This window comes from Pelmatolapia mariae, linkage group LG9, assembly GCF_036321145.2.
Source record: "Pelmatolapia mariae isolate MD_Pm_ZW linkage group LG9, Pm_UMD_F_2, whole genome shotgun sequence".
Lineage (NCBI taxonomy): Eukaryota > Metazoa > Chordata > Actinopteri > Cichliformes > Cichlidae > Pelmatolapia > Pelmatolapia mariae.
In genome coordinates this window covers 4,138,077-4,158,286 of record NC_086235.1, presented here as the reverse complement: position 1 = coordinate 4,158,286, position 20,210 = coordinate 4,138,077, and the positions used below count along the sequence as shown (strand labels likewise).

The 20,210-nt window shown below is 41.0% G+C and overlaps 1 protein-coding gene across 2 annotated transcripts; it reads left to right on the top strand.

Annotated features, from left to right (window-relative positions):
* The first annotated feature begins 8,139 nt into the window (after positions 1-8,139).
* LOC134634309 (zinc finger protein 883-like) lies at positions 8,140-16,932 on the top strand. Of its 2 annotated transcripts, none has more exons than XM_063483445.2 (4): positions 8,140-8,239; positions 12,205-12,310; positions 13,025-14,377; positions 14,746-16,932. In XM_063483445.2, exons 2-4 carry the CDS (start codon positions 12,293-12,295, stop codon positions 15,421-15,423), a joined length of 2,049 nt encoding a protein of 682 aa, XP_063339515.1. In that variant the 5' UTR covers positions 8,140-8,239; positions 12,205-12,292; the 3' UTR covers positions 15,424-16,932. The 2 variants fall into 2 exon arrangements, with proteins under 2 accessions (XP_063339515.1, XP_063339514.1); XM_063483444.2 differs by having other exon boundaries at positions 14,743-16,932.
* The last annotated feature ends 3,278 nt before the right edge of the window (positions 16,933-20,210 follow it).

The following is a 20,210-nucleotide window of genomic DNA, read 5'->3' as shown; positions in this document are numbered from 1 at the left end:
GACGTTGAGGGTGAGATGGTTGTCTTGACACCAGTGGGTCAGGGCGCTGACCTCCTCCCTGTAGGCCGTCTCATCACCGTTGGTGATAAGACCCACCACTGTAGTGTCGTCCGCAAACTTCACAATGATGTTGGAGTTTCTAGTGGCCGTGCAGTCGTAGGTGTAGAGTGAGTACAGGAGAGGGCTCAGTACACACCCCTGTGGAGCACCAGTGTTCAGTGTGATGGGGGATGAGGTGGTGCTGCCCAGTCTGACCACTTGGCGTCTGTCAGACAGGAAGTTAAGGATCCAGCTGCCGAGGGAGCTGCTCAGTCCTAGATCCTGCAGTTTCCTGTCCAGCTTCGAGGGAACGATGGTGTTGAATGCTGAGCTGTAATCTACAAACAGCATTCTCACATACGTGTCTCTCTTCTCCAGGTGTGACAGGGCAGCATGGAGTGTCAGGGCTATGGCATCATCAGTGGACCTGTTGTGGCGGTATGCGAACTGTAGAGGGTCCAGTGAGTCGGGTAGTGCAGAGCAGATGAAGTCCCTGACCAGCTTCTCGAAGCATTTGCTCACGATGGGGGTCAGGGCTACGGGTCGCCAGTCGTTCAATGAGGAGATGGTGGAGGATTTGGGTACAGGGACGATGGTGGCCATTTTGAAGCAGGCTGGGACTACAGACAGAGAGAGGGAAAGGTTGAAGATGTGTGTAAACACTCCAGCCAGCTGAGCCGCGCATGACTTGAGGACGCGGCCGGGAATCCCGTCCGGACCAGTAGCTTTGCGTGCGTTCACCCTCCTGAAGCACTTCCGCACATCCTCCTCAGACACAGTGTGCGCACTGACGTCATCCGCGGTGCGCACACTGATCAGTAAACGTATGCGGTTATATTGGATGAATTGTTTGGAAAAAATGCGTTATTTTCGCCCAGTAAGCTGAGTGTTATTAGTAGAAGCAAGTATCACAGTTGTTATAGGTTAATAGGACTTATGCTCCAGTTTTCTCTAATCAAAACAAAAAAATTAAAAAGTAAACAGAAAACAAAGAAACAAAAACATAAGAAGAAGAAGAACTTTATTTATAAAGTGCTTTCAGACAAAGTGCTGTACAGCTATTTGAAAATAAAGAAATAAATAAAAGTGATGCATAGCAATAAAAGTTAAAAACAATAATTAATATTTGTAGGATAGGTTGAACAAGTGGGTCTTTAACTTAGCTTTAAAAACCTCCACAGAGGCTCCACTAATATCTTGAGGGAGGTTGTTCCACAAAAACGGGGCACGAAAAGAAAAAGCACGTTCCCCAATAGTTTTTTTTTTCTCTGGCTCTAGGAACTTTTGAACGGCCAGAATCCTGAGATCGGAGAGCATGGGATGGAACATAAGGATGTAAAAGATCAGAGAGGTATGAAGGTGCCAAACCATTTAAAGCCTTGTAGGTGAGCAGCAGGACCTTAAAATCTGTCGAACCTCACAAGGTAGCCAATGAAGGGATTTCAATACAGGGGTAATGTGCTCAAATGTTCCAGTTTTAGTTCAGATGTGAGCAGCTGCATTTTGCACCATCTGTAAACCTCTAAAACTTTTCTTTGGTAGCCCAGAAAGGAGAGCGTTACAATAATCGATACGTGAAGACACAAATGCGTGGAGAAGAACCTCTGCAGTGTAGTTTGATAAAACTTGTCTGATTTGGGCTATGTTCCTCAAATGACAAAAGGCGGTCTTTCTTGTCTCTTTTACATGTGACTCGAAGGAGAGCGCCATGTCAAACCACACGCCCAAGTTTTTAACCTTGTCCCTGCAATTTATAACACTGTGTTAAGTTTTCTACAGTACCAGTGCTTGTTGCTGTTCCTCTACATCAAATACATTAAATTGGGAGATGCTCTTTGTTTCAGGCGATGTTCAGGATAAAAATGTTGAAGGAATTCCCTGACTTACACTGTCTTTGTGTCTTTGTTTAGAAGCAGAGCGACACAGATGGATCCAGCTCTCAACCCTGTCGTCACTGTGGTGGTGGGAAAGCGTTTCACTGTGACCTTTGTGGAAAAACTTTCAATTATCAAGAAAGCCTGAAAATACATCAGCGTAGACACACTGGAGACAAAATGAACTACTGCAAAGAATGTGAGAAAGGCTTCCCCACACCAAGTGAATTTAAAAAAAAAACATGAACTCTGTCACAGTGGGGTTAAAAAGCACGTCTGTGACCAATGTGGGTCATCCTTCACCACTATTAGCCAGCTTAAGAGACATGAACGAATCCACACAGGAGAGAAACCATACAACTGTAGACACTGTGACAGAAGCTTCTCACATTCAGCTCATCGTAACACCAAGAGCTACATCTGTGACAAAATCCTCAGGAATCTCCGTTCATACTCCGAGCACAAACGATCCCACGCTGCAAATAAACTGTTTCACTGTTACCAGTGTGCAAAAACATTTACTTACATAAACATCTCTTTTTGGTAAATACTGGACATCTGTTTTTGGCAGACCATAACTTTGGCACGACACCAGTGCCCTGGACTTGTGATGTCAAGTTAAATTAATGCATCACGTTGGTGCCTGGTGATGTTTATGTGAGCTTCCCTGTCAGAAACACCCCAGGATGATGCTTGCTTAGCGAATAGCATTTCAATCTTGTTAGCCAATGAGTGAAATGCGACAGCAAACTATAAAACAAGAGAAGCGACACCGTCTCCTAGTTTGTTTGTCCACCCCCCACCCCCACCCCCCAAATTTGTGTGTTGGACCACATAAGTATTTAACTATATATGTAATCAGTTAAACTGTGTAATTGACATAAAGACTTCATGATATACAACAATTCTGTTTTGTTCAGTTTTACTGTAATTAAGCACAGTTGTATATAGGGATGGGTACCGGTGTCCGCTGCCATGATGGCACCGGTTCTGACATAAACGGTAGTAACCAGACCGAAAAGCAGCGCACATTTCGGTGCTTTATTTCGGTGCTTTTTTTCCTGAGCCAATTCTAGCCAATCATTTTACGTTTCCGAGGATAGTAGGCGGGTCCAGGTACGTACGTTCTTTTAAAGCAGAGCTACAGATTAAAAATGCCCAAGGCGAAGCGGTCAAAAGTCTGGCTGTACTTCACAGCAAAAGATGCAAACTCAGCAGCCTGCAACAAGTGCTTTAAGCTGATACTGTGATACTGTCAAAGGAGGTAACACCTCAAATCCGATGAAACACCTGGCGACGCATAGCAGGTTTTTTTTTAAAGCCGAGAAATGCGCCGTGTTTGATAGCTTGCTGCGAGACCTCACACCGAGCACATCTACTGCGGGTGTGGTGCCTGTTATCGGACCCGGAGTTAGCAACATCCCCCAAGAACCCGAAGAGTAGAGTCCTGTCCCCTAGCCCTGCCAGTGTAGCAGAAATGATGACGGATGATGATGGCAGCAGCAGCCGTTCTTCTCTGCGTGAGTAGCTTAATGTTGTTCGTGTGTAATTTACGTTGAGTACGCTAACCACGTTATTACATTAATGCATGTAAGGTGAACTAGCAAACACCGTCGTAGTTACATGCGGCTGTCTTCTTGTTTGATGGCAGATACTCCCTTCACCCTGGCCAAAAAGGCTAAAATGACCAAAGAAAAAGTGGAAAACAGTTAAACATGAGAGGTTTTTGGACAAAGTTTGTGTTTTTTCCATTGTTTAAGCACTGCTTCCAGCCAAGAGTTTTACCATATATGCCCTATAGCTGCAGAAAAGGCTAACATTGTTATCTTTTTACAAAAAAAACAGCTGAACATGAGAGGTTTTAGGACAAAGTTTGTGTTCTCCATTCTTTAAGCACCGGTTTGAGCACCGTTTAAGCACCAGCACCGTTTCAAAAGTACCGGTTTGGCACCGGTATCGGATAAAACCTAAACGATACCCATCCCTAGTTGTATATATGATCCTGTAAAGAGCCTCATGCACGTCTCACATGGCTGAAGTCGTGACAGAGCTTTAGCATGGTTATCAGCAGCTAGGAACATCATCCTAAAGATGAGACCAGCTCCAGGGCGACATGCAATTGTGAATTCATGAACTGAATCATCTGTAAACGTTGGGAACTTCTTGTTTTGGACTGGAAAATAAAATATTTTTGATTTAATTTGAATCTTTATTTAAACTTACATCAGAGACCATTTTTAATTTCCTGTTTGCAAACTTTTTTTTGTTTAAATACTACTGGAACTTTAATCTGTATTACTTAATATTCTTAGTCATTTCATCTTTATTTGGACAATCCTAATGAGTAACGTTAAAAATACATTTGATTTTTTCAAATTCAATTCCTGGGTCATTATTTTAATCTGCTGTGGGACGAGACAACAGGCTGATATTGGGTGTTGTTTTTGATTAAGCTTTTACTTTGGAGCGAAATTTAAATAAGACGGTAAGAATCTGCTTTGTTCATTTGAGGAACATCTCAAAACCTAGATTTATGGCGTCGACAAGTGAACTTGAGATGATATCCATGCTTTTGTCCTCAAGACTCGACTATTGCAATAGTCTGTTTAGTTGTCTCAACAGGAAAGGGCTGGCTCATCTTCAGGTTGTGCAAAACTCTGCAATGAGACAACTGGAGCCCAAATAATTCCCGTTTTAAAGTCACAATACTGGCTCCATTTTAAAATTCTAGTTTTAACCTTTAGAGCCCTTTCTTTTATTGTTGATTTCACTCGTATATACAACTCTTCTCATAACCTGAGGTCATGGAATCAAAACCTTTTAGTGGTCCCACACACTTGTTTCAGAACTCGAAGGGACCAATCTTTCCAGTCTGTTGCACAGAGACTGTGGAATGCACTTCCTCTATTTCTACAGTCTCTGGAGACCTTCAAAAAGCAGCTAAAGACATTTTTATTTCAAAAAGCTTTTAATTAGACCAGGGTTTTTAATGATGTATTTATGACTGTATTGTGTTTTTGTTTCCACTGTTGTGAAGCACTTTGTCACATCTGTCTGTGAAAAATGCTATATAACTTTTACTTATATTCACAGGTGGGGAGACTTAAGCGGGTGAGATATTGGAGCCTTGAACATGAGGTTTTCCCATAGGAAGCGGAGATGGGAGTTACTGAAATAACCACTGACTAGTCGAAAACAAATTTTCCTTCTCAAGCCACTTCCAGGCCTGAAGAGCCTCTTCTTTTCAGTCTGGGGATCTGACCAGGGTGTACCCTGCCTCTTGCCCTCTTACAACTTTAATAGACTCCAAAATTGCAACACGTATTTATGGTCATGAGCAGTGATGGGAATAATGGCATTAAAATAAACAGTGGTACTAACACCAGTACTTGTTTTCAGTGACTAGTAACCTAACTAATTGCTTTTTCTGTCATTACAACACCGTTACTAGCAAGAAAAAGCGGTGAAGGTGTGTTCCAGTTTGTCAACACAGACAGTTGAAGCTGTCTTCTTCTTACCGGGAGCTAAGGGGAGCAAACAATCACACGAATGCTGCCACAGTTTTCTACCGAGTCCTCAGAGAGCTGTGTGGACCTCAACTCTGGATCATCCTGAGACAACAAATCTGAACCCAAACTCCAGTTATCTATGTATTTGCATGTATCCAGTTCAGAGTTGTGGGGTGCTGGAGTCTGCAGCTGTCACAGGTATAGGCTATGAAAGTGAATGAACATGATGTTGTCCTAGATACCAGCTCATTTTGGTGGAAATTGAATAATATTCCGAGAAGGCTTAAGCAGGGCAACAGCAAGGGGAGGAAGATGGTTTTTCAGGATTCAAAGCAATGCAGGAGAAACTGGAGGAGAGGAGACACTCACATGAAGACACACTGGATTAAAGAAAGAAGCACAAAAGCTCAGATATCTGAAACCAATTCAAAATCCCAGAGAGCTCAAACTTTAACCACATTCCTCCACACCTGTTGGTGGCGATAATGCACCTAGTGGTTGTTGAAGACGGAGTCTGTGCAGTAGTGACTGGATTTGCTCCTTCTCCTTGATAGAGAAGGGTCTTGCTGCAGCCACTGGGGAGAGCTCAAACTTTAACCACATTAGTTCCTCCACACTGTTTTTCTCTCTGTTTTAGATGCACATATCAATTTGGAATTCTGCCTCCAAGCCAGAATTGCAGGAATGCACAACATGTTGCAGAAGACTCTTTCACTGCCCTCCTTGCCCCACTTTCAGTCAGGGCAAAGATTGAGGAGCATATAAATGGACACATTAAAATGCTTTGCCTTTCAAAGGTATGTTGGTATTAAATATACATCATAGTTAAAGTATAATATGCACTTCTTTTCAGCACTTCTGCAGTCTCTTTGTTGACTTAAAAGTTGCTTTTCACATTGTACAGTTCAGTGCATTCATCAGCGAGAGAAAAAAGTGTGTTTTCATTAAATATTTTTTTTCTTGTTCACCATACTTCTTGACAGCTCTTGTGATCCACACCATTTTGCTTTCATTATTGAGGATGGCTTGGATATTTTTGTTAATATGTACAATCTGATTGTTAGATAAACTGATTGCATTCTATACAACTACATTTAAATTACATGTTGTTGTTGTTTTTCTTTTCTTTTTTTCTCTCTCTCTTCCAGACAAAATGATATGCCGCTGCACTTTCACTGCCCTGTCTGTAACATGACAGTCATACAGTGTGGGGATAAGGCAAGGCAATTATTGTCATGTCAGCATTCAGGACTGCTCCGCACTGAACTCTCCGTGGAGCCTCCTCTCCTTCTCGATGTTTTGTCTCCAGCATCTAAACCATTTTCTGAATCTTCAGTATAACATTCATGTGCTCTACCCTCTGTGCTGAATGAAACTGCGGCTTATGGAAAGTCCATGAAAATGAAACGCCCTCACTGTGGTCTTAGTCTTTTTTTAAAAAAACCCTTCAAGGCTCACATGATGAGGAGGCATTCAAACAGATCAATAGATGTTTGCCTGGTCTGTCATCTGCAGTGTTTTTGTGTAGAGGGACTTCTTCCTCTTTATTTTTCAGTTTGCAGAGGACATGGAGCTCTTTCTAAAAGCATGTACCGACGAGCAGAGACTACAGGTCAATATGATGTTTGACATTTAATGGACAGATGAAGTCACTGGCTGTTTGTTTGTGTTTTTTATGTGTTGTTGTTTTTTTTTTCAGTGTACAGAATTCCAATTAAGCTTATAAAATGTTGTTCACTTGTTTCCATGTCCATACTTAAAGTAAAAAATTTAACTGTAACATTTTCACACTTTTCTCTTTTGCTTAAACTCTCCTGAAGTTCAACCCATCATAGAAACATAATTCCATTATAAAATGAAACCGTGCAAAACGTTTCGTCGGCAGATTTATATAAATTCGACAAGCTAAAAGCATTCTGTACTGTACAGCAGCGGTCCCCAACCTTTTTTTGCACCACGGACCAGTTTAATGTCAGACAATATTTTCACGGAACGGCCTTTAAGATGTTGCAGATAAAAACAACAGAATAAAATGATACAGACAAAGACAAAAACTGTGATATTTTGTAAATATAATAATAAAGGCAAATTCAGCTGTGTAATTGTGTAACTTTATTAGCAGCGTCCTGCTGCAATGTGCCAACAACACTGAGAGTAACATCCTCCTCTCTGCTTCTTGATGATCTCTGGTCGCTATGGTAACGCGTAAATAGTTCTTTCAAAATAAGACACACGACCACAACAGGGGATAAGACCCAGGGAAACCGACTCAACGGAAAAAAAAACAGTGAAAGGTGAACCGCGTGAGAGACCACTGTTTTCCAGTTGCACGGCTGATATATGAAATGGTGAGTTTTTAGGTTGTCTTCAAACAAGTGCATTGTACTAGAAAAAGGTGTTTGAATGATTAAAAATGTAAGTAAATGTAAGTAAGTAATGTAAGTAATGACTAGTTTATATTTATGAAAAAACCTTTATGCAGAAAAAGTAGCAAAGAAACAAAAACATAACACATGGACACTGTTGGCCATGAACAAGCTGAAGGGATGGTAATTTTTTTTTTAAACAAACCCAGAGTGTTAAAAAACACTTAGAACCAAATGCATTTATCAGCAGCATGAATAGTAACAAAACACAATTTAGTTTCGCTGTCAAAGTCGATTTAACTGAAGTTACGTGTTTCCGGTTACTGTGGAGGTCACGTGTTTCCGGTTAGTATGGAGGTCCTCAGTGGCTGCAGGCAGGTGCTCTTGTGTGGCCTTGATAGTGCATTATTTGCTGATGTGTTTACTGCGCCTGACGACTCGTTAAACTAAGGTAAATACCACGTCGGCACAATTAAAAGGCACGCACTATAACATCTTGGAGTTTTATACAACATCACTCTGTAGCTTCTGTTGTTAAGTCGTTGGCTAGGTTAGCTGTTAGCATACGCACTGTGTAAGAGGCTTGTTGCTCGCTAGTTGCCGATGCTACATATCTGTGTTACTGTCTAGATCCTTTCTCAACACTCAAGTACGCAAGTCCGCACTTCGCAAGTTGACTGAGGATTTCGGACCTTCCTGAGAACCGAATAACGATCATTCTATAATTTGAACGACTTGATGACATCACAGCTTAGCTCAGCTAAGCTTCACTGTTTTGACTGCCATCCTTATTTAATTTTAACCAGAGCCGTACAGGGATCAAAGTTTAAAAAGGGGCACATAGAACCAGGCTGAATAACAACAACACACATTCATCAAGAATCTAATTTGGAGTAACATCATACTATATCACTGTCATCAGGTGGGGACAATAAAAAGCAAACGTAGCCCACGTTTTACCTGATGGGGAACAATGTTGCTGTTGAGGTGTTGCTGCTGCTCCTGCTGCTGATAGTCATGAAGAACAGGGCTGTGAGAGATGGTAGCTGATTGAACAAAATTAATCCATGATAAAATAATGATAGAAAAATATAGAATAGAATAGAATCCTTTAATTGTCCCACAAGGGGAAATTTGGTTGTAACAGCAGCCAGAAAGACACATATACAAACAAACAGGTCACAGAACAGAAACATACACAATTTCTTTCTTACATTTTTACATCAAGGACAATGGTTACTATAAACAGTACTGTACAGTTATTAAAATAAATAAAAGTATCTACAGATAAGAGGCAAACCCAGGTTGTAGTGCGAATCGGTTGATTAAATTATTGCAGTTACAGCGCAGATGTAAACATGTGAGATGTTTGCTGGGGGCAGTTCTGATTGTACATATATTATTATAGAACCAAAACATTGCAGCCGTGATTATTATTGTTCTTATCCTTGAATACCTCTGCAATGCAACAACTGGCACATGTGTTATTGTGACCTGTGCTCTTTTTATTCCAGTTGGTGAATGATCCACTGCCTTTAGCAGCCTCACACAGCTCCTCTTGTCACCATTTTCTACTCATGTCCTTATAGTGCATATCTGGACAATATTATATAATGAGTAATAATTTAAAAAAAAAATCTATACACATAAAACATACACACACACGCACTTAAAGTGACATTTTATACTTTCTCCAGGGTACTGTATATATAGGGCTGGGTATCATCATTGAATTCTAGAATCGATTCAATTCCGATTCACAAGGTCCCGAATCGATTCGATCCACGATTTGATTCATTTCGATTCAATTCGATTTGATTTGAATCTGGGAGATTTTGCCTCAGACATTCAGAAATATTATAATTCAGATCAATACATTTACATATTTTTGTATCTATAAAAAGGAAGCTGACACTCGCAAGACTTTATCAAAGGTGTGAGCGTCACAGCAGATGCTTTTGTGTCAAAGTAGCTGAAGATAAAACACAGAAAAATACGAAGGTGATTTTCCTGGCCTGGGATTTTATAAAAATATTCTGCAGTCGATCAAAAACGAAAGAAAACCATTAATCAACATCTGAACATTACCTCTGAAGTTACAGAGGTTTTATTAGAGACATGGCTAAGCGTTTTGCATTTTGCATAATTTTAAAAAGTTTAAATTTGTTCAGAAGCCTGTTGAACAGCAGAAATTAGGTTTTCTTTTTGGAAGTAAGTAAAAGGAAAGAAAAAACAGCAGCCGACAGCGCTGTAAACTACAGTAGACTTGTGCGTAACAAGCAAGCGAATAATGCAGAAAACAGATTTTTAGATGGGAAACTGTTCTTGAAGTACAGAGAGAGAGAGAGAGAGAGCTGTGCATGAAGTGTGATTTTTATCGTGGTGGAAGCAAAACAGTAAAACTAAGAGGGAATTCATGGCGATGTTTATGTGAAGCGTAGTTTGGATCGTCTTTTGCTGCTTAGTTTGGTCAATATTGTTTGGAGAGAGCTAAAACTAACAGCTTTAGAATCAGCGCAAAAAGGGCATAAACACAAAGCGCGGAGCCGCCGAAACATCAGAATCAGCGAGCTGTCGGCTTTCAGCCCCGACCGTGTCCGTGCCGTCGGGTGAGAAAGGCGACATCTCACTGCTTCTGATTCGTCGGCGGGTCTACGCTTTGTGTTTACATCTCTGTGCAGAATCCGTGTACCTGCTCTCATTTACTGTTTTTGCTGTTTGGTGGTTGTTGACATTTTGTGAGGTTTAACCTGAAATTCTGGCTTTTCGGGCAAAATAAATTTGTATTAAAAAATCGATTCAGGATTTTAATGAATCGATATCACGTTATCCAAGCCAGAATCTATTTTAATCGATAAATCGATTATCAAAACCCACCCCTATGTATATAATATGGCCACAAGTTTGCATCATGGTGCTGTTCCAGAATACTCCCCTTATTATTTATTCCTAGTGCTTTAATAATAAAGTAACAAGAATAAAACAATAAAGTAATAAATATAAAATAAAGTATTCATGATGATCCAATTTTTTTGACTAATCACTCTGTGCTGGCAGAAAGCTTATTAAATATTTAAACTGTAGAGATACAATATTGTTGCTGCTGTAAAATCCACATTTTGTCATATTGGTTGGATGCATCAGCAGGGATGATGAGACAGAGTACCGGGCTGTGGTCGACTCCTTTGTCACGTGGTGTGAGCAGAATCATCTGCAGCTCAACGTGGCAAAGACCAAGGAATTGATTTGACCCCTGTTTCAATCCAAGGGGTCAGTGTTGACATTGTGGAGGACTATAAATACCTTGGAGTACACAATGACAATAAACTGGACTGGGCTACAAACACCACAGCACTTTACAGGAAGGGCCAGAGTCGTCTCTATTTTTTGAGGCGACTGAGGTCCTTCAACATCTGCCAGAAAATGCTCAGGATTTTCTACGAGTCTGTTGTGGCCAGTGCGATTCTCTATGCTGTTGCATGCTGGGGGAGCAGGCTGAGGGTCGCAGATGCCAACAGACTCAATAAACTGATCCGTAAGGCCAGTAGTGTTGTGGGGATGGAGCTGGACTCCCTCAAGGTGGTATCGGAGAGGCGGATGTTGTCCAAGATAAGGAAAATGTTGGATAACACCTCCCACCCACTCCATGGCATGCTGGTCAGTCACAGGAGCACGTTCAGTGAAAGACTGAGATTACCGAAAAGCACCACTGAACGACACAGGAAATCATTCCTGCCTGTGGCCATCTCCCTCTACAACTCATCCACTTAACACACTGTTTACTGCAACAGCTACACCCTTCTTGCACATGTTCTTTTTCAGCTATTTATTAATAGTGACTTTTATGTATAGTGACTTTTATGTATAGTGACTTTTATGTATAGTGACTTTTATGTATATATAGTGACTTTTATGTGTATATATATGCCTGTATATATTGTGCTATTCTTAGTTAGTGTATTGTCTGTCTTTGTTAATGTTTGTTTATAATGGAGCACTGTAACGAAAAATAATTTCCCCTAGGGATCAATAAAGTATTCTGATTCTGATTCTGATATAATTAGATATAAATCTAATATAATCATGTTGTTGTGATTTGGCGATGTATAAACAACATTAATTTGAACTTTGCCCTTCAGCGAGTCTGAGTGGGACTCCTTCTTTGTGTATCTGTGGAAGTCCATATATACAGGGTGCAGCATCCCCTGGGTAAAGGCGGTTGTATGCAGGGTACTCAGTGGCTTTTCCCCTTTCAAGTTCTTGTAGGCAGCTGATGACTTTCTTTTTGTAGTTGCTTCTGGGGTTTCACCTTGAAGCTTCATAGGTATTGTTGTCACTGAGGAGTGTAGTAATGTTTATTTGCTCTGATTCTTCTTGTCAGGGATAAAATACATATCTATACTTTTTGTGTCCCAGCTGAGTAACAGGAGGAGAAGAGTCTGGTGGAGCAGCAGAGGAACAATTTCAGCCATTTGGACTCAGCTCAGCCACTACAGAGGAAACAATGACTTCAACACAAAAGGTGAGAAAAATATCACAGTTACACTGTTATTGAAACTGTGTGCACAGCTGGTTGTTAACAGCAGCTTTAACTTTTCCATCCCGGGCTCCTCCATACATACAGAATGTAACCAAGGTGGTGTGCTGCTTGTGCAGATGTATAGTTTGAGCAAAGTACTCAAACATGATTAACTTGCATGAGCATGTAGATGTTCACCATCCGGCTGAGTATGCTAGGCTATCACCAGCTTTTGCAGCTCCATCAAAAAGCATTTGGGTGCACTCTGAGGATGGTTCATTTGCTCGCAGATGAAAAAGGGTGCTTTTAAAACAGTGCTATTTTTTTTTTTTACCAAACTTACTTATGGGCAAATAAATAAATGATATATTCCTCCAATCGCCCTCTTGGACAAATATATCAAAAACAGAAGTTACAAGAAAATACAAATATCATATTTTATGAGCACACATTGAAAAAAAATATCATCAGTTGAACTCACAATTTTTATGAAGTAAAAGATTTTTTCCCGTAATCAATATTTCTTCAATAATGTCATTTGCATTCCAACTCTCATTGTAGCACATCATTGTAATGTGATACTGTCACCAGAAGGTGGTGGTAACACACCTTCCCACAGTGCTTTTGTTTTCTTTGATTCCACTAATGGAGTCAGTTTCAGTTTGTTCCACGACTGCATTTCACTCACTGCCTCTGTTTGTATCTCTGTCACTGCAGGACCAACATGGAGCGAGAAGTCAGCGCTCTCAGGAGGCCGACAAACCTCACAGAAGAAAGAGAGAGAAAAAATACAGCTGTGATGAGTGTGGGAAGGGTTTTACCCAGGCTGGAAACTTAAAAACGCACCAACTTATCCACAGTGGATTTAAACCATACAGCTGTGACTTGTGTGGAAAGTCTTTTACCCAGGCTGGAAATTTAAAAGCACACCAGGTCATTCACAGTGGAGTTAAAGCGTACAGCTGTGACTTCTGTGGAAAGTCTTTTACCTCGGCTGGAAGCTTAAAAAGACACCAACTCATCCACATTGGAATTAAACCTTACAGCTGTGACTTCTGTGGAAAGTCTTTTACCTCGGCTGGACACTTAAAAAACCACCAACTCATCCACAGTGGAGTTAAACCGTACACCTGTGATCAGTGTGGAAAGTCTTTTACCCGGCATGGACACTTAAAAGCACACAAACTCATCCACAGTGGGGTTAAACCATACAGCTGTGATCAGTGTGAAAAGTCTTTTACCCATCCCGGACAATTAAAGAGACACCAATTTATCCATATTGGAGTTAAACCATACAGCTGTGATCAGTGTGAAAAGTCTTTTACCCATCCCGGACAATTAAAGAGACACCAATTTATCCATAGTGGAGTTAAACCATACAGCTGTGATCAGTGTGGAAAGTCCTTTAACCAGTCTGGACACTTAAAAACACACCAACTCATCCACAGTGGAGTTAAAGCGTACAGCTGTCAATTGTGTGGAAAGTCTTTCAGCGAGCCTGGAAGCTTAAAAAGACACTATCTTTCCCACACTCAAGTTAAACCGTACCGCTGTGACTTGTGTGGAAAGTCTTTTATTGAGCCTGGACAATTAAAAACCCATCAGTTCATCCACATTGGAGTTAAATCGTACAATTGTGACTTGTGTGGAAAGTCTTTTTTTGAGCCTAGACACTTAAAAAGGCACCAGGTCATCCACAGTAGAGTTAAAGCATACAGCTGTTATCAGTGTGGCAAGGCTTTTTCTTATCGTAGCAAGTTAAAGAAGCATCAAATTATCCACTCTGGGATTAAGGCATATAGCTGTGACATTTGTGGTAAAACCTTTAGTTTCAAAAGTTACCTAAATAGACACCTACGCATTCACACTGGACATGATGTTTACTGCTGTGATCAGTGTGGCAAAATGTTTAAAACAGCCACACACTTACAATACCACATGTTTAGCCACACTGAGGAGAGACTTTATAAATGTGACCTGTGTGATAAAACTTTTAAAGCGCCACGTTACCTAAGAGTCCACCAGAAGATTCACACCAGAGAGAAACGCTACAAGTGCAGTTACTGTGAGGTATGTATTTTTTATTTTCTTATTTTGTGTTGTTATTTTAGCCTGACTGTTTGGAACAACTTTGCTCATTAAATTGTGTTAGCATGTTAGTAATTCTAATGGATGGAAAGGTAGTGCTGAGAGGTTTATCAGACTTTAATTTCAGTTATTATTTTTGTCTTTCATGATCATAGAAAACAACTAAATAACTGCTTTTCTAGTCACAATACTCTTATTGTAATTGTAGCCCAGTAAGCTGAATGTTACAAGGTAAACAGTAAAAGGTAATTGGACGTTGGCAGACATGCTCTTTATTTCAGGCGATGTTCAGGATAAAAATGTTGAAGGAATTCCCTGACTTACACTGTCTTTGTGTCTTTGTTTAGAAGCAGAGCGACACAGATGGATCCACTTCTCAACCTTGTCGTCACTGTGGTGGTGGGAAAATGTTTCGCTGTGAACTTTGTGGAAAAACTTTCAATCATCAAGAGTGCCTAACAAGACATCAACGTAGACATACTGGAGACAAAATGAGCTACTGCAAAGAATGTGGGAAAGGCTTCCCCATTCCAAGTACATTAAAAAAACATGAACTCATTCACAGTGGGGTTAAAGACCACCTCTGTGACCAATGTGGGTCATTCTTTACTAGTGCAAGTCAGCTTAAAGGGCATATACGAATCCACACAGGAGAGAAACCATACAAGTGCGGACACTGTGACAAAAGCTTCTCACATTCAAATAATCGTAACCTTCATGAACGTACACACATTAGAGGGAACTTCAGCTGTGACCAGTGTGACAAGAACTTCAGGAATGTCAGTTCATACTCTGAACACAAGCGATCCCACGCTGTAAATAAATCGTTTCACTGTTACCAATGTGCGAAAACATTCACTTCTGCTCTTTGCAAACATCAGTGTGAGCATGCAGAACTGAAATCCCCGGATCACAATGAATCTGCAGAGACAGAAAGATCCTCTCCTGGTTTCAGGGTCAGACTTAAAAAACTTGAGATCAGGCTCCACAGAGTTCAGATGGAATCTTCTGTAAAGAATGTTGGCTGATGTCACACTTGGATCTGATGAGCTAGCTCTGATTTCTGGGCCTACAGTGAATAATCCCGAATGTTAAATTTAAGAAGCTGCAAGTATAGATATGTAGATCAAAATTTTTTCTGGAATGAATTTCGATGCTCTAAAATTTTTTAATTTTTTAGTTTTTTTTTTTTTTTATCTTTTCCCCTTTAGGACACAGTAGTGTTTAGTAGTAGTAGTAGTTGCATTGTTAATGTATATTTATTAACTGTCTTTTATATCCAACTGATATTACAAAACTTGTTTAAAAAGCAGATGGAAAAGCATTTTGAGAAAATTGGGGTAAAGCAGCAAAGAACAGTTAGAAGTTAAAGTCTGCAGTTGACTCTGTTGTTGTTCTATAGTGAGACCAGCCATGGCCCAGTCTTCTGGAGTTTTCTTAAATGATGTTTATTCGTTAGTTCTTTGGTTTAATCTAATGGACCATAATCGATGTCTCTATTTGTAAGGAGGATGTAAATCTGATCATTTCAAGTCCTCTTTCTTAGGCTATGAGACAGAAGTGAACACACAGACCAACTTTGGCTTTTTAAGTGTGTTTAGTAAAAGTTTTCAGAGCTGGTTACAAGTACACAGCATCACCAAGAGTGCACTCAGCAGTGTTATGAGTATATTCAAGGGTGTATTTAGGCCTGTTTTGTGTCTATGTGAGTTTAGTGATCTCTTTTATTGGAGTAAGTGATTCTCACTAGATCCATGTTGTCCAAAGGAATGATGTCCAAATGATATGGGAAACACCTCTTTTTATTTGAATGTGGTGGAAAATCTGTGTTTCATCTGATTTAGCTTCTAACATCATCTAGTGTGTGTGGAGATTAAAAAAACAACAACAAAACCCCCCAATGCAGCTAACTGTCAGATGTTTTCATGGTCATTAGGCACTTTGTCTGTCTTTGTTATGCCTAGTGACTGTGAGTCTATCACACCAGGCAAGACCCCAGGTGCAGGCTGTGTAAAGATGCCCCAGAAACAATCCAGCACATAACAGCAGGGTGCAAGATGCTAGCAGGCAAGGCATACATGGAACGCCATAACCAAGTGGCCGGCATAGTGTACAGGAACATCTGTGCCGAGTATAACCTGGAAGTCCCGAGGTCAAAATGGGAGATGCCCCCAAGGGTGGTGGAGAATGACCGAGCTAAGATCCTGTGGGACTTCCAGATACAGACGGACAAAATGGTGGTGGCTAACCAACCGGACATAGTGGTGGTAGACAAACAGGAGAAGACGCTGTAGTGATCGATGTAGCGGTTCCGAATGACAGCAATATCAGGAAGAAGGAACACAAGAAGCTGGAGAAATACCAAGGGCTCAGAGAAGAGCTCGAGAGGATGTGGAGGGTGAAGGTAACGGTGGTCCCCGTGGTAATCGGAGCACTAGGTGCGGTGACTCCCAAGCTAGGCGAGTGGCTCCAGCAGATCCCGGGAACAACATCGGAGATCTCTGTCCAGAAGAGCGCAGTCCTGGGAACAGCTAAGATACTGCGCAGGACCCTCAAGCTCCCAGGCCTCTGGTAGAGGACCCGAGCTTGAAGGATAAACCGCCCGCAGGGGCGAGATGGGTGTTTTTTTACATATATATACCACTGGTTTAATGAGAGCATAAAATGGGCCATACACAGAACGTATACTCAGTAAGTAAGAAAATAAAACAAGCAAGTGCTAAATGTAATGTTTAAATGTTTAGGTAGAGGTGATTGTGGAGAAGGTGGGCAGGCAGACATCGATCAGCACTAATGTTCATATTTATACAAATCCATCAAAGAGTCAATGAAATCAGAGAGTCATTTATTGTAGCTTAGGGCAGAGAAAAAGCTCAGTGATAGTTATTAGTCTATAAGGAGAAGGGATCTCATTCAGAATACAGAACAGACATTTAAACAGAGATAGAACATGAACATGATGTTCTCCTGGATACTGGCTCATTAACTCTGGAAGAGACGGCTTAAACAGGTCAACAGCGGGGGGGGGAGAGATGGTTTTTCAGGATTCAAAACAATGCAGGATAAAATGGAAGAGAGGAGACTCTCACATGATGACACACCGGATTAAAGAGAAACATTTTAAAACAGAAAAGCTCAGGAATCTGAAAATGAGTAAAAACCTCACAGAGATCAAACTTCAATTACATTAGTTTCTCCACACCAGTTGGTGGCGATAATGCAGCTATTCGTTGTTTGTAAACTGCATGTAAAGAGGAACAGGAAGAGGCGGGCGAAGGAGAAGAAGAGCTGCAGCTGGATCACAAACCGAGTTTCTCTCGGTTTGTGGGCTCATCTAAAGGTAAGCACCGAGCTAACTTTACTGTGAGTTCAGTTCATGTTGAGTTTAGCTCCTGAATGAGGTCTTCTGCTGCTCTCCTCGGTGTCTGTTCACAGTTTATTGTGAACACGTTGAGAGAAGAGTGAGAGAGTGTTTGGAGAAAAACACCAACTAATCATTAGCTCAGCATGCTGGGAGAAGTTGAGCGTTTGCTGGCAGAAAGTTGGAGCAGAAAAGTCTTTTCATTGTCCCTGCAGCTGTTTTTCTGCCTGCACCAAACCTCTACAGCCGGGTTTGGATCCGGGCTGGGCCTGAATTTGATGCTACCGCTGCTGTTTATGACAGGCGGGCACAGACGGGCGTGTAACGGTCATTGTTGCGTTTGTTGTGGGTTGTACAGAGCAACATAGAAGATCCGCTCACTGAATCCCGGCCTATCGGCTAATAGAGGCTGCTGGGTAAGAGACACTGACTCATACCAGCAGAGAGAGAGAGAGAGAGTAGAATCCGCCTCTGCTTCCAACGAGAAAAAACAGAGCAGGCTCGTCTATTGTTTTCTATGTTCCTCTACTCTCTATAGACCGAATTTTTGCTGCAATAAGTCAGCTCATCCTCCCTCTGTTAGCCACTAATCATATGCGACAACGATTTCAGGTGTTTCTGTGAGTTTTTATGTCTAATATCTTTACTTGTATCTGTAAATAGACTTTAGTGAACAGGGCTTCTATATAAAATAAAGAAATCACCTGGTTTGCAAGTGCCTTTAAGGCTCTGTGTTATTACACCTACATTCTAATCAATCCAGTCCTTTTGGTCATTGAAGTATGTTTATAGAGCTGTGATGCTGTATTTTTGCTGCCCTCCACTTTAGATTATCAGAGATTTTTCATGTCAACGAGAATTCTTACAGATACATAAAGGATGTATAACACTGACTGGTTGCTTCTTCTTGTAATAGGAATGTTCTGTCTGGCTTAGTCACAACAGGTCTGTTTGACATATTTGTGACAGATTTATAACAGTTTAAATTCCTGCAGTCGTTTTTGGCAAATGCTGGAAATCCCATTTTTGGCAAACAGACTAAATTAAAAGTTCATCTGCATATTTTAAAGTAACATCTGTAGCTTTTCTGTAGATTCTTACCGTGTTAACAGTGGTGGATGGAGTAGCTGCAAAGCTCACTTTTCTTCACATTCTAGTTTTTGATCAGGAGCTTTGATTAAAACCCCCTCCTGGTTTTTCCGACCAAAGATTTTCATGGTGATTACAGGAAGAAGTGCTGCCGCTTTGGGCACTATTGGAGTCACTTGAGGCATCATTGCAGCCCTGTGCATGTCATGCAGCTGCTCTTTAATGCATAATGGCAGCAGAATGGACAGCAGGTTTAGCAAATCATTCTATCATAGCTGTGCAATATTGTGGATGTCCAATTATGTTTGCAAAGGAATTCACAGCTAAAAGGGCGTCAATGTGAGTGGGAATGGCTGTCTGTCTCTGTGTTAGCCCTGCGACAGGCTGGGGAGCTGTCCAGGGTGTACCACGTCTCTCGCCCCATCGTAGCTGGGATAGGCCGCCCCTGTGACAGAAGAAAATTGTATTTTTTAGTGAAATAATAAATGATAAACCAACATCTTTCTAGGTTTTGTCTTGTGTTTAATGTCTCTCTCGTTGAGCGTATTGGGAGTGAGCATGAGAGAGAGGGAGGCTCTGTTCAGTCATGTCAGCTCAATGAAGGTCACTCTTACTTTGCTCCTGTTTCTCATCTTTGCAGCTGAGCGTGCTTTGAATCTGGATGCTGGTGCTGGCTGTGAGACGACTCCCTTTCCAAGGCTTTAGCCTGGTTTGGTGTCTGGTTCATTCAAAATGTGTCTATCAGTCTATGATGGTGTCTTGAACATGATTCACTCAAAATTGTCTGATGAAAAATGAAATATTTCACAGTACTGGGCACCTGTGAAGTTTCTCCTGAAGTTACCCGATATCACAACTCTCAGGTCTCACACGAATTTCACTCTGTGTTGTCTGATGAACATGTGAGACACTCTGAGCTTTCAGTGGAGTCTAACACAGATCTGTTTTGTGTCCCAGCTGATCAGCAGGAGGAGAGTCTGATGGAGCAGCAGAGGAACATTTTCAGCTGTTTGGACTCAGCTCAGCCGCTACAGAGGAAATGATGAGCTCAACAGTGATGGTGAGGAAAATATTCTAGTTACTGAAACTGTGTGCACTTCATCAGCTGCTGGGTTAATAAAGAAAGCAGTCAGCAGCAGCTTTAGCCTATTTTTGTCCTGTGCTCCTTCAGAATCTACATTCACACTCAGAAATCACTGAAGACAAGATTTAAAAAAATGAAAGTATCAAATTTATCTGCATACTGAAACAAAATTCATATCGAAACCACAGTTTTTTAAATACAATAAATCATTTTTCCAATGAACGGTACAGCTTTCTTCTACAGCCGTCTTTGTTTTTCTCTGTCTTATCTTCTGTTCTAAA

Bases quoted from the DNA above. Each gene is read 5' to 3' on its own strand.
- LOC134634309 (XM_063483444.2), top strand. The intron at 14,378-14,742 runs GTATGTATTTTT...GTCTTTGTTTAG, and splicing joins ACAAGTGCAGTTACTGTGAG to AAGCAGAGCGACACAGATGG.